Source organism: Peromyscus californicus, unplaced genomic scaffold (assembly GCF_007827085.1).
Source record: "Peromyscus californicus insignis strain IS unplaced genomic scaffold, ASM782708v3 Scaffold_5__1_contigs__length_169319896, whole genome shotgun sequence".
Classification (NCBI taxonomy): Eukaryota; Metazoa; Chordata; class Mammalia; order Rodentia; family Cricetidae; genus Peromyscus; species Peromyscus californicus.
This window is the reverse complement of record NW_026294573.1, coordinates 100,337,881-100,352,491: the sequence shown is the minus strand read 5'-3', so window position 1 is coordinate 100,352,491 and position 14,611 is coordinate 100,337,881. Positions and strand designations below refer to the sequence as shown.

The following is a 14,611-nucleotide window of genomic DNA, read 5'->3' as shown; positions in this document are numbered from 1 at the left end:
CAATCAACTCTGAAAAATTATGAAGCTGATCTGTGTTCTGTAGTATCAAATGTTTAGCCACAACTTAAGCCTTTCTGTAAAAATAAGAAGCCCATCTATCTAAGCATGTAAACTGCTTTCTTCTTTAATAAATAGTGAAATTATATGTATTCAAAAATGTTTTAAAATGAGTTTCTTTATGACTCACCATGGGAAAATGTTTGATTTGTATACTGGCTTTATATACCTGTACCCCCAGGGTTACACAAAACCTTCTCCGGTGAAAAGCGGTCATTAGTGGCAAAAAGACTTAAGAAGTCCTCTGGAAAATGCCGCAGTTGCTGAAGGCTTCAGAAAGAGGGTGGAACAGGGCGTCTTGAGCACAGGGAACACCATTTGCAAAGGCAGCAGGCAGTGGCCAAGCCTGGACTCCCTCATGCCCCACAGCTAAAGGTAAAAGTTGCAGTTCATATAAATGACTGAGGACATTTTATCCCTAAAAGTTAGAAGCCAGCCTGGGATACACAGCAAGTTCAGAGTCAACCAGGACTATGGAGTGAAACCATATTTCAGAAAAATTCCGGGGTAGTGGTGGTGGCGGTTGTACTATTTAGCTAGGCTTGGTTCCAACACTCAGGAGTGGAGGCAGGAGGAAGAGGAGTTGGAGGCCAGCCTGGGTTACTTGAGAATCTGACTCCAATACATCTACAAAATATTTCTAACACCCTAACGGTGCGCTCTCTCTCTCTCTCTCTCTCTCTCTCTCTCTCTCTCTCTCTCTCTCTCTCTCTCTCTCTCTCTCTCTCTTTTCTGTCCCATTTAAAAAATTTTTTTTTTACATTTATGTATGTATGTATGGAGGGGCATGCACAGGTGCCATGTATCACCTGTGGAAGTCAGAACTTGAGGAAGTCCTCCTTCTACCGTGTGTGTTGTGGGGATGGATGAACTCTATCCTTCAAGCTTGGAAGCAGGGTCCCTGAGGCTTTATCTCCTAAAAAGAAAACCGTATTCAAGACCCAGGATACATCACAGGAAAGGATGGAATGGGGTTTGAGCCTACGCACTGTAGGTGTCTCTGAAGCGAAGACTAAAAAACAGTTGGACAAAACATGGGACGCAAACGAAAGTGTTATTCGAGGCTTCACTGAGTTCCAGACAGTTCAGCCGCAGCCTTCTCCCGCCTGGGCGAGCACATCCTGAACATGGAGTGGCTAAGGTTAGAGACCCTCCATCTGTGACCGTGCTAGGGTCACGTGAGTTCAAGGAACTGGCCCCGCAGCGCTCTAAGCGGTGCGCTCTGGATACACTCACACCCGTGGGGTCGCCACGCTTAGTGCTTGCCCACGTGGGTACCGGCAGGTGGGCGCGGGAGGCGGCAGCCAGGAAGGGGGCGGAGCGCAGGTGGGGCGGGCCAGGGGCGGGGCGAGTGCGGTTCCGGGATCCGGGTCCAGCTTCGGCCCGAGGCCGTGGGGCTCAGCGGGCGCCGCTAGCGAGTGCATGTTGGGGCGTGCGTTCCGGAGGCGCTGCCCACGGGGGCTGCGGCGCGGCCGGGAGGCGCTGCTGGCGCTGCTGGCGCTGGCTGGGCTGGGCGCGGTGCTGCGGGCTCGAATTGGATCTGGGACGGTGGAGACCCGGGCCGGGCCGGTGGACTCGGTGCCCCCGCGCTCTCTTCGCCTTGGGCGTCGGGACCCGGTGCTGCCCAGGCCACCCCTGGCCGCCGATGCGCTGGGCGCGCAGGGGGAGGCGGTGCGGCTGCAGCTGCAGGGCGAGGAGCTGCGGCTGCAAGAGGAGAGCGTGCAGCTGCACCAGATCAACATCTACCTGAGCGACCGCATCTCGCTGCACCGACGCCTGCCTGAACGCTGGAACCCTCTGTGAGTGGTTACGGAGCACGGACGCGTGGGATGATGCATCCTCCTCGGGAGGAGGCGGTACCGGAGGGTATATCCTGAGGGCGGGGAGGCGGGAAAGTTTAAAAAAAAAATCAAAACGAACCCAAGAAAGTCTCAGAAATTGAAGAGCTGATAACTGGGTAGTCTCTTGAATCTGACTCCTCAAAGTTGTCATTCTGCCCCGAGAGGGTAAGATTCGAGTTAAGTAGACTGGCGAAGAGACCCCAAGTCCGTGCCTGTGGTGCCGTTAGGACTGTGCGGGGGTGGCTGTGACTCCCGGGAGCTGACGGCGCCTAGTACAGGGCTGGCTCCATTCATCGGTGTGGGTGTGCCGCTGCCCAGGGACAGAGCAGAATCATCGAGATACCCAATGGTTGTGTCCGAGGCCCGGAACCGCCTTCCTCTCTCTGGCTGTTTAATTTCTGGCTTTGGGTGGAGGGCGGTGAGAAGGAGAGGTTGGTGGAAAGGGCGCCTTTGGCTGCAGTCCAGCCCAGCTCACTCTTGTAGGTGGTGCAGGGCCGATCCTGTTGAGTCTGAGCCTAGTTCCTGTTGGAGCTGCTGGCTTTTCAGCAGGTGAGGTACAAGGAAGCAAACAAACCTTTGACCCTGGGCCTCCCATACTCCTCAGCCCTTTAAGTTGGTTAGAGAATTTCTAGTCCCCACTTGAGCTCTGAGTACCGACTTCCCGGAAAACAGGACTCAGAAAGGGGTCCCGGTCAGAGCCAGAGGGCAGGCCTGCTGTTAGCATCAGGCATCTGCCACCTCCTCTTCCCCAGGCCATGCTGCCCCCCCCCCCCCCCGGGTTTGGAAATGGACTCAGAGGGCATAGGTAAACACTCAGCTGTAAAATGATGAAATTGGCCTTCTGGGATTGTAACCCTCCGAGCAGCTGCTGTCACCCCCTCCCCCCATCTCAGGGAAAGTCTAACAATAGACTTGACCTCACATCATACCTGGATTTGTTCATGCGTCCCGCTGTGCTTCGGCCCAAGGCCTTTCCTTTTTCACTATTAACCTTTCCGGGTAAAATTTCCTGGGATTGGCGGCAGCAATTCTCCGCTTCTACCAAATGCCTCAAGGCACGTTTACCCCCTTGAAACCCCAGAGTTGATCTACCAGATCTAGGGAGGATTTCAGGCCAGACTCAGGAGTCACACCTGAGTCCTGGGAGATACAACCCCAGGTGGTGGTCTTTTGCTCACCACCTCTGTGATCTCAGACTGTGAGTTCAGTCTTTGGTTGATTCAGCCTCAGTTTCCCCATTTGAAAACTAGGGAACTGACGAGTCTGTACACTCTACATAAGCTGGTAGAAAGAGTGCATCCTTGGACTTTATAATCGGCTCACACCTGGGAGCATACTGTGCGCTCCTTAGTTCCCTGTCCTCTGCTGCCCTGTGTATACTTGGGGACTTCTCTTCCGGCCCTCTGGGATTGGTCATAATGATTTTCTTCTCCACATCCAATTTCCTTTATTGTTAGAAGTTGTGAATATCTCTTTGAAACACTTCAGATGACCTGTGGGGCTTACGGTATCCTGTCTCCATGGTGATGCAGCTGCCTTGTGTCCTATCAGGATTTGAGAATAGATCCTGCTGTGCCATTGACCCTGGGAATTAATCCAACCCAGCAGGATGGGCCTTGCCTCTGACTCCTGTAACAGAGCCTGTCCCATTATTTTACTGTCCAGGAGAGAAAAGCTGTGTATGTCTCCACCAGGACAGGCTTTGAGGCACAACATTCATGTGGTCAGGAGTGTCAGGGCCTTGCCTGGAGTCTCACATCTGTCGAATAATAGTCTGCCCCCGCCTTATTCTCAGGGAACAGGTTCCAGATCCCAGTAGATATCTGAATTCTCATATGGTACCAAACGTTGTGGATACTAAGCACTGATACGGTGACAGTCTGTCTGATAACAGTGTAACTGCTAAGTGACTAATAGGTCGGTAGTGTGTACAGTGTGTGTGTACACTGGACAAAGGGATGGATGATTCATATCGTGGAAAAGGCAAGCTTTTGCTATACTATTTGAGAAGGTATACAATCTTAAATTTTCCATTTAATATTTTTGGAATATGGTTGAGTAGCCAAAGCTACAGAAAGTGAATCCACACATAAGAGGGGACTACTGGAGCTTCTACAACAGTGACGAGCTAACCAGGGTCTTGATATTTGGGTTGAGAATTCACAGTGTAGGGTCCTTAGGAGTCCGGTTAATAAGCGGAGGGTACTCAAGGTCCCTGAATGTTGATGAGGGACAGCCTGTAGGAGGACTTCCAGACAAACCAAAGGAAAAGCCTGGGTCCTTCTGGGAAGGGAAAGTTACTTACCTGATTGTTTTTATTATAAAACTTTTGCTTCAGAAATTTTACCATAAGAAAAGCAAAAACCCCAAACAAGTGAAAAAAGCCAACAACAGAGCATTAAGCCAGGCATGGTGGTGCATGTCTGGTCCCAACCCAGCCAGGGCTACACAGCAAGACTCTCTCAAAAAGTTAAAGGAAAAAAAATTAGCTTACAAACCCGGCAAAACTGTTATTAACATTTTGCTGTGTATCTGTCTAGACTTTTTCCAAGTATAGAAACAGACTTCGGAAAATAGACACATAGAAGTGTGGGTGAGAGCGTAGTGTGCATGTAAGCTCACGAGGTTTTGCTGTCTTTGCTTATACATGCTACAAGAGACCAAGCGTGGGTCAACCCGGGGGCATCTGCTTCGGCTCTTGCTGGCAAGAGCAAGGTCTGCACCAGGTCTCTGCCTTTGGACAAGCCCGACCAGTAAAGAGATTTGGGAAGCTGGCTTTGCATCCTTGAGATGTGCTGGGGGAGCAGGGTCCTCGGTCTGTCACCATTGCCTGTCATTGGAGGGAGGATTTTTCACCCCTACATAGCAGGCAGCTGGCTCTGCAGCCCCCGGGAGCTCTTAGAAACAGTCAGTGCCAGGGACCTTCCCCAGAACAATGAAATCAGAATTTCTGTGGCTAGGTCCCAGGCTGACTCTGATGTATGACCTGGCTGAAAGCTGCTGACCGAGTCACCGTGGATTGCTGGCTCAGGAGTCATGCAGAGGTGGAAGTTAGAGTAAGTAGTGGTTAATAGTAAGTACCGTTGAAACGAGCAAGGGTGTGTGTCACGAGCTAACGTTACCCTACAAAAGTAGGGTTCACTGACCGCAGTGATGGGATGTCTGCTGTAATGCCGTTGTCACTCACGTTCTGACCCGGTTAGCAGGAGAGGAAGTGGAGTGACGGTGTTGTGGTGTCCCCAGACCTGTCCGTGTGCATGCTGTGTGTGCAACACCATCCACTCAGCTGTGCGCTGCTAGTACAAGAGCACCATTGCTTGACCTTGTTTGCTCTTGACCTTGACTGCTGTAGCTACATGTATGTTTGAGTTCAGGGATCAGGTCTTGGCATGTCAGAGAATGTCAGCGTAATCACGTTAGCCACAGGACCAAGAGTGTCCTGCTGGAGCCAGCAGGAGGAAGCTGGTGGAATTTCTCTTTTTTGTGGAGAGATACCCAACTTAGTCTGCTCTAGCACATTACCTTTGTAAAGCATCCCATATCAAGTGGATATTACACACAGACACACCTAAGTGTTACCCAGGTGTGATGGTGTTCTGGAATTTGGGACAAGGAGAATCTCTAGTTCGAGGATATAGCAAGATCCTAACACACACACACACACACACACACACACACACACACACACACACACACCACTCTCCCCATAGTCATTGACTTTTAAGCAGATGTCTATATTCATTTATATTTATTGTGTTCATTGATACCTTTGGATTTGCTTATACCATCTTATTTTATGCTTCCTATTTGTAATGCTCTTGTTCTTGTTGTTTTGATATTTTTTGAAACAGGGCGTCTCTGTGTAGCCCTGGCTGTCCTGGTACTCGCTATGTAGACCAGGCTGACCATGAACTCAGATCCACCTGTCTCTGCCTCCTGAGTGCTGGAATTAAAGGAGTGCGCCACTTCTCTGTTATTTGGTCATTTGTTTTTGTTTAATGACATAGGGCCTCTCTCTAGCTCAGGCTGCCCTGGACCTCACCATCCTCCTCCTGTTTGGCCTTGTTTAATGACACAGGGCCTCTCTCTGTAGCTCAGGCTGCCCTGGACCTCACCATCCTCCTCCTGTTTGGCCTTGTTTAATGACACAGGGCCTCTCTCTAGCTCAGGCTGCCCTGGAACTCACCATCCTCCTCCTGTTTGGCCTTGCAAGTGCTGGGATTACACGTGCAAGTACCACACCTGGCTTGGTACAATATTTTTGTTTTGTTGTGTTTTGAGTCAGGGCCTCAATATGTAGGTCTGGAACTTCCTATGTGGCTGATGATGGCATTGAACTCCTGATCCCCATGCCTGTACCTCCCTAGTACAGGCCAACACCCACGGCTTTGTGTCTTGCTTCTTCAGTGACCTCAATCTGCAGCAGTTCTTCAGCCTTTGATTGTCTCAGGCCACAGAGTACAATGATGAGTACATTGTACTTGCTGAGTACAGTGATGTTGGTTTATGAGAGTTTCTCAGCTTGGGCTTCCTTGTGGTTTATTTTGAAGTATGGAATGCCACAAAAATGTCCGTGATTTAAATAATGATAAGCATTTATTATTTCACAGTGTTTCTGTGGTCAGGGATTTAGGAATACCATAGATGGGTGGATCTGGTTCATCGTCTCAGAAAGTCTCAGCCAACATGATGCCTGAGTCATTCATCATCTGGGCGTGAGATGGGGCTAGAGAGTCTGCCCCCAGGATGGCATACTTACCTGGCTGCTAATAGCCATGGGGCTGCTTGAGTATTCTCACAGCATGGCAGCTGGCTTTCCCCATGGAACATTCTACTGAGGAAATAACGAGGAAATATCACCCACCATGTCTTCTGCTGTTCCTGTGTGGAAGTTTGAAATACTTCCACAAGTTCTTTGACTCTGTTCCTTCCAAAGCTGGATTGAATTCTGCCCTTGAATATGGGCCAGAGCCCCTTGTGTGGCTTACTAGGTTTTCCTGATGTCGGTGCCACTGTGTCCATGAATTACAGCCCACAGCACCTGAGGCTATAGCTCCTGCCTGCCGAGGTGCTGGCAGAGAGCCTATGCTGTCAGCCAGCTGACTTTTCCTGGAGTGCCTGAGCAGGACCTCTGGATGCCGCAGGGATGAGAATGTGGAGGTGGCTGAGAAGAGCAGTCCCCTCCCCTAAACGGAGTGTCTTGATAGGCCATTTGTGGTTCTGGAGGAGTCATTTCAGTGATAGCAGAGCCAGGCCCGGGCCGTGGAGCCTCATCGCTCACTGCAGAAGCAGTCTTGGCATTTATACTGGGGACTTGGAATCTACAGGAGAACCTGGGAAGGAGAAGAGGAACGTGCTCGAGTTTGGTAGGAAGGAGGGCCATGGACGGAGAAGTGGTCCAGGGATCTTCATTTAGATTTTTTTGTTTAGGTGGTGTCCCAAGCCTCCTAGTGGATGCAAGGAATGAGCCAGGGCCTCTCAAGAAGATCCTTGGACCCAAACATCCCAGCCCAGTGGATCCAGAGCCCTGTGCTCTGTGAGCTGAGCATGTCATTTGACCTCTCTCAGCTTCATCTTTAAACAAGGGCAGTGAGGCTGACGCAGGACACATGTTGTTATTTATAATGGTGTGTGTGTGTGTGTGTGTGTGTGTGTGTGTGTGTGTGTACCTATGTGCTGGTAGACTCAGAGGAGCTGGATTCCCCCTGCAGCTGGAGTTATAGGGAGTTGTGAACCATCCGTTGTGGGTGCTGGGAACTGGACTCAAGTCATCTGCAAGAGCAGTGACCACCTTTAACCACAGAACTATCTCTCTAGCCCAGGAAGTGGTTTCAAAGGTCATGATCAAATACTGCATGTTATCTACAAGGGGCCCGTGTCCTCCCACGCTTCCAGCCCCATTTTGACATCTCTAAAATGAATATGTCCTGTAAAATTCACTCGGCAACACTTGCCTTTCTGGTTCCTGAAGCTCGGTCTCCGGTCTGCTTAGCTTTGATGGACAACAGCGGGCTGGGGCTAGGTGAGCCCCAAGGAGCCATGCCATCTTTAAGGCTTGACCAAAGCAAACAGGTTTGTTATATAGTAAGAAACAAATCTTTGTCTTTTAGAGATGCATTTATAAATAGTATGGATGCCATGATAGGCAGGATTTTCTTTAAAAACAATATGAAAAAATGGATTGAGACTGGCTGTGTGTGGACAGCTGTTGATGCTGGCCGGAATCACTGGAAACATATGAGTCTCTCTGCCTTTCATGTTTGAAAACTTTCAAAGTAAAATAAGATGGAAACAGTGCCAGAAATAAGTTAAGTTCCATGTGCCAAGTGCCCCCACTTTGCTTCGAAGGGTCTGGGTTTCTAGTTTTTGTTTTTCGTTTTTTTTTTTCCTTCTTATTTGTTTGTTTGTTTTGAGTCAGGGTCTTATGTAACCTCCATGGCCTTAAACTCACCATGTAGATGAAGATGACCTTGAACTTCTGATTCTTGAACTTCTCCTGTCTTTACATCCCAAGACGATGGGCATGCATCACCAGTCCTGGTTTATGTGGTACTTGGGTCAAACCCAGGGACTTGTACATGCTGGACAAGCGCTCTGAGCTGCATTCGCAGCCCTGAGCGTCATTGTAAATGTCACCCCTGCAGAGGGCCCGCTACCTCACTAGTCTATGGTTGCTTCCTCCTCACCCCTCCCTAGTTGTTCTTTTACTACCCTCCTTGACTTTATCTATAGCATGGGTCAATTTGGGGACGATTGATTTGCTTGTCTGATGACTGCCCCCAATGTAAGCTCCATGGATCACAGCCCTTGCCTATTTTGGCACGTGGCAGGCAATCAGGAAATACTTGGTGACTGACTAAGGGGACCACAGAACAGTACTAGCAGTTGTGAGTTGTGCTCCTCTTTCTGTGTGCCTCTGTCTGTCACTGTGTCTCCAGTCTGTCACTCACCTCTCTTTTGAGGCCTTCCCTTGACTGCCAGGAAACTGGTAGCCAGGCTGCTTTCCAATGCTTAGCTTCTCTTTGTGTAGCTAGTAGTCTGGCCCCGGTGTTTAAACTGTGGTCTTCTGGCATCCTTCCGTCTTGCCATCAGACGCTTCCTGCTAATAATTTCCAGGCACTGCCCCATGGTCAGTCCCATGGACTGAGATGGCTTTGTCACTCTTAAGGATAGAATGCTGTATTGACCAGGAAGCTGTCATTGCAAAGTGACGGCAAACTCCTGAACAAACAGGTCGATCGCTGACTCCCATGAGCCTCAATCATGGCCCCACCCCTGGGATTGGACGGTCTCAGTGCCACCCCCAGAGGCTGCCACGCGGCATTCTAGCCACACATCTAGTTTATGTGTTCAGCTTCCCACCTTTCTAAGGCATAGTGACTTCCAGGTGCTGGGGAAGGCTGGCTCAGTCCTTGGGGGGACAGGAATAGAATGATCAGCACCTGCTGAAATTGAGGATATGGGGGGGGGCCTGGAAGAGCACTCTGTGGCCACCAACTCTCCAGGACAGACATTTTCCTTCCTGGAGGAGATGGGGGAGCGGCTGAGCTGCTCTTGGGGAGCACAGGAAGCTTGCCAAGTAGAGAAGGGAGGGAGAAGCAGGAACAGCCAAGAGGAGGGAGCCGTCTGAGCAAAGCCTGGGTTAGAATGGGGTGGACAGACAGGACAGCCATGTCGGATTCTGTCTAGTTTGTGTGTTGCTCAAATCTGCACGTTGCGTTACAGTTTAAAACCAATATCCCACAAGCCAACGTTGTTATGGTTACGACTTTCCTAAGTGTCTTCTGGGGCTCTTGGTGAGAGGTCCTCTAGTGGATTATTTCCCAGGAGAAGCCTAAAGACTGTGACCAGTGCCTCCATCATCGCTCCATCCGCAGGGCTAACAGCTTCTGGCTCCTCTGTTGTTGAAGTTACATTCCATCTACAGGTGCAGAGAGGAGAAATATGATTATGAGAATTTGCCCGGGACGTCTGTTATCATAGCCTTTTATAATGAAGCCTGGTCAACACTCCTTCGGACCGTTTACAGTGTCCTCGAGACCTCTCCTGACATCCTGCTGGACGAGGTCATTCTGGTTGATGACTACAGTGACAGAGGTAAGCCCTATGGAGGGCTGGGGTGACAGGGTGAGGAATGAGGGCTTAGAGTGTGCTCAGAAATAATTGGGACATACTCTAGGGTCAACTGTTGGCCAGTGGAGAGGAGAGGGTGTACAGGGAGCTTGGCCAAGTCAAGGAGGGCCTTGGGAGTCACCATAAGATGTTGGGACTTTTAGGAGCCACCCAGAGAGCTTTAGAGGGACAAGGTCTGGTCAGTCTAAAAGTTAGTGTGTTAAGTGAGAAATGGCCAAGGACGGGGGCAGGGCTGGGCCAGGATGGAAGTGAGGAAGGGGAGGAGTGTCTCTTGCTCAAACACAGGACAGCATTGGCTTAGCTATGACTAGTATATCCATGGAGTGTCTTTAGCTAGTAGATCTTGGGTGACTGGTTAAGGTAGGGACTGCTGAGCTTAACTGAGGGGAAATGTAAAGAATTCAGCAACAGATAGATAACTGTGAGCTTCATTACTGGGGGCAGTTTCAGGCCAGATTATCATCCTGGGTCATCATGGACTCAGCAGCCTCTGCCTGTGGGCTGTGCTCTGGACTGTCTGACTGCTGGGAGTGTGCTCTGACCTGCAGGTGTGTTGGGCTGTTCTCACAAACCTTTGAATTACAGGGATTTACCTGGAGTAGAATTACTTCGAGCTTTCTCTCATGCCAGAAGTTTGTGCGATAGGTCAAGATGGTGTCCGGACTTGTCTCCTTCCAATACATGCCTTCACCTTGGGAGGGTTCTACAGCTGCGGTCTTCCTGGCCCAGGCTGGCTCCTCACCTCTTGCTCATTCTAGTCTGCCAGAAAAGTTCAAAGGGGACAAGGACTATACCCTTTTTCTGGAAGCGCCTCATCTTCTTCAATCAGGCAGAGCATGGTGGTGCAGCCACACCTTGCTGCAAAGGAGTTAGGGGCTAGTCTTCATCCTGGCGACTGTGAGCTTAGCTATACTCTCCAGGCACAGAGGAGACTAGGATACAAGCAACAGTGTCCTTGCAAGTCGGGCTGGAGTTTGGTGCTGAGTGGAGCCCAGGGCCACTGAGCTCCAGGATCAGGATCCCTGGGGCTGAGGCAAGCTCTACCATGATCTGGTCACACCATCATGGTACCTTGGGCCAGTCACTCATTTTCTCTGAGTCTCAGTTTCTTACCTGTGAATGGATTTAGCCACACCTCTGTCAGGGAGTTACAGTGAAAAATAAATGCAGTCATGTACACCCTGCTCCATGTCACTCTGGGTGGGCCAGGATTCCCACCCCTACCCCCAGGGACTCTACAGTTTTGAGTTCTGGCGTTAACCAGTTCAGCCTCTATAAATGAAGTAGTGATAATTCCTACATTGTATGACCACTGTGAGAACTAAATGAGACAAGGCCAGGGATGTGTGTTGTGTTACTGCCTGGCAAGTACTTAAGCCTTGTTAAATGCTAACTTGTGTTTGAATGAAATGCTTTCAGAGTTGTAAACTTAGCTCTTGTCTGCCACACCAACTCCAGTTAACGAACGTATGAACCAAAAAGCAAATATCAGATTGCTTTTATCATCTGTGTGGAATTAGGCAGCTCCTGAGCAGAAAGAAGTACGGGACAGTGTGTCCCCCTTCACAGTGGGGAGGGTGGGCCAGGCTTCCCCCCCTCGTCCCGTTGTGACTACTTAGAGAGTAGGGGACAAGCCATAGGACCTGGGATGCCTTTGGCAGCTCTGCTTGCCTCCTCTTTGCTTATCTGAAGTGATTGACGAGGGCGAGGGTTGGCTCCTTAGCCCAGGAGGACAGCACCGGCCACTCAAAGTCATTTCTGGCAAACCCACCTGAGTGAAGGCCGGCCACACCTGTGTCTCAGTGTGCACACACCACACAGTGGTTAACTGGCATGGCAGGCAAAATTACCTTCCTCACTTCTGCCAGCAGCTCACAGGCAGTCATTTAGAGCTTAAAATCAACCACAGAATGCTTCTAAGTGTTAAGGCTGTTTAGAGAAATGTTTCCATTCATTATGAAGCTACTGTGAACATTCTCTGATAGGTGAGAACTTTGGACCCAAACCTACACTGGTGAGGGAAATTCTCTTCTTCCTTTTCTTTGGCCCAAATAAGTTCCCACCTCCGTCCACCTGACCCTCTGAGGGTGTGACTCCTTGTCCTGGAATTAGGAGACCTGGAGGCTGGTTGTGGGTCTGTCATCTCCATGTAATAACTTCTTCTGCAGCCTAGGTGGTGCATGTCCCCCTGACAAGCTGTTGCTACTGCTACTACAGAGTGCTGCTTTTATATAAAGAAAATGTCTTCTAATATAATTGCCATCTTAATAAAAATTATGTCTTAGTCAGCTTTCTGTCTCTATAACAAAACACCTGATGCAGGCCACTTAGGAGGAAGAAGAGGTTTCTCGGGCTTATAACGTCTGGAGTTCAAGGGCTTGCTGCATTATCAGCTCGCTTCTCAGCTTCAGCATGTTATAGTGGAAGGCATTGGTGGGACGTTGTGTGAGAGCTGGAGATCATACCTGGAGCCAGGAGCAGATGGAGAGACAGGAGTCCTGTGTCCCCCTAGGAGTGCATTGTTACAGCAACCCCAGTGCCTCCCCACAGGCCCCACCTCCAGAAGGTTCCACCACTTCCCAACAGCCCCATCCTGGTGATGAAACTTTAATCACAGTGTGCCCACAGAGGCAAGGGACCATGTTCAATGGGTATATTGAATATATTCAGTATTCAGTTCACATTTAAATGTGCACAGGTCAGCCTATGAAGGGCTTTTAATAAAGGTTTATTTAAGGGCTGGAGAGAGGGCTCAGTGGTTAAGAGCAATCATTGATCTTCTCCTAGAGGACCTGGGTTTGGCTCCCAGCACCTACATGATAGCTCACAGTGATCTACAACCACAGTTCCAGGACATCTGATGCCCTCTTCTGGCCTCTTCAGGCACGACACATGCAAATGGTACATGAATATACATGTAGGCAAAACACCCATACACATAACGTTAAAAATCAGTCAATAGGGGTGTGTGTGTGTGTGTGTGTGTGTGTGTGTGTGTGTGTGTGTGTGCGCACACACACACATGAATGCCTGTGCCTGAGTATATGTATGTGCAGTGCCCCTGGAGGGCAGAAGAAGGTGCTGGGTCCTTTAGAATTGGAGTTAGGAACAGTTATGAGCAGCCTGATGTGGGTGCTGGGAACCCAACTCTGGTCCTCTAGAATGGCAGCAAGAATTTTTAACCACTGAGCCCTCTTTCCAGTTCCGTATGAAATTCTCTTAGCATCAGTTTTACTGAGTCGTATTCAGGTACCGTACCACTCCCCCATATAAAGCCTATGACTGAGTGTGTCTGCAGACAGATCTCCTCCACCTTGCCCTTGGTTCTGGGCATCCCGAGTGACAAAGAAAAAGAGGTTACTGTGGATGTCATTTAAGGGGATCAGGCAAACACTAAATGGTGGGGCCTGGGATGAGTGCCTTGACAAGGATGTAGACCAGTGACTGCCGTTCTGTTTATGTCCACAGAGCACCTGAAGGAGCGCTTGGCCAATGAGCTGTCCCATCTGCCCAAGGTGCGCCTGATCCGTGCCAGCAAGAGAGAAGGCCTAGTGCGAGCCCGGCTACTCGGAGCCTCTGTGGCCAAGGGTGAAGTGCTGACCTTCCTAGACTGTCATTGTGAATGCCATGAGGGGTGGCTGGAGCCTTTGCTGCGGAGGTGTGTGGGCCACTCATGGGGGGAGGGTGCTTGGGTGGCAGTGGGGACTGATTTGTTTTGGCTGCTGGAGGGATGTCTGTGCCTGCATCAGATACCCTTTAGCAGGACCTCTGTGGTGGCACAGTGGTAAATGACATGTGGAAGGTGCTTGGATATGTCCGTTTGTGGAGGGGGCTGCAGCTTCTTACAGTTTACGTAGAGACTGTCATCAGCCCAGGCTTACAGAGTTGTGGATAGAGCCTCATGGGGATGCATGCATTTGGATATATTTATTTCAAGCATGGCTTCACTTAGCCATGGATAGTGGACTTACTCAGTACCGATTAAGTACAAGGCTTGGGGTCCTTGAAACTCAGAGACCCTAAAAGAAGTTATGTGTGTGTGTAAATGTGCATATTTGTATATAATGCTGGAGATGGAATCAAGGGCCTTATGTATGCAAGGCATATCCCTAGAACCCACAATTTTTAAAATATACTAATTTCTTTAAAAATCAGAACTAAAAATGCAAGTATACATGAATATAAAACCCAGCCTGTATTATTTTCATCTTTATATTAGTTTAATGTAAAGTATACTTTTTAGTAGTACACACACATACACACACACACACAGATACACACACACACACACACACACACACACGTCTTCAAGGCTATTCCCCTGTCACCCCAAGCCTACTACCTAGCTGTCTATACTGTGGGTCTGGCTGTGGTTCTCTCTATCTCTCTCTCCCAGTCTCTGATGTCCATGTTTCCTCAACTGTCTACTACAGAAGGCCAGGGTTGGCTAGCAAGCCCGGAGTTCCCCCAGAGGAAGCTCTGGGTTCCCCTCTGCAGGCAGACAAAAGGTCAAAGGCCAGACAACCCTGCTACATGGCCTGTGACTCTTGGTTGCCAGTGTCTGCCTGGAAGAGCTAGGT

At 49.7% G+C, this 14,611-nt stretch overlaps 1 protein-coding gene across 1 annotated transcript in view; it reads left to right on the top strand.

The window, feature by feature from the left end:
- The first annotated feature begins 1,368 nt into the window (after positions 1 to 1,368).
- Galnt12 (polypeptide N-acetylgalactosaminyltransferase 12) overlaps positions 1,369 to 14,611 on the top strand; it is a 29,196-nt gene continuing 15,953 nt past the window's right edge. The window contains exons 1-3 of the mRNA XM_052717830.1: positions 1,369 to 1,856; positions 9,826 to 9,995; positions 13,500 to 13,689. Coding sequence (XP_052573790.1) covers positions 1,480 to 1,856; positions 9,826 to 9,995; positions 13,500 to 13,689 — 737 coding nt within the window. The 5' untranslated portion in view covers positions 1,369 to 1,479. The remainder of the gene's footprint in view (positions 1,857 to 9,825; positions 9,996 to 13,499; positions 13,690 to 14,611) is intronic.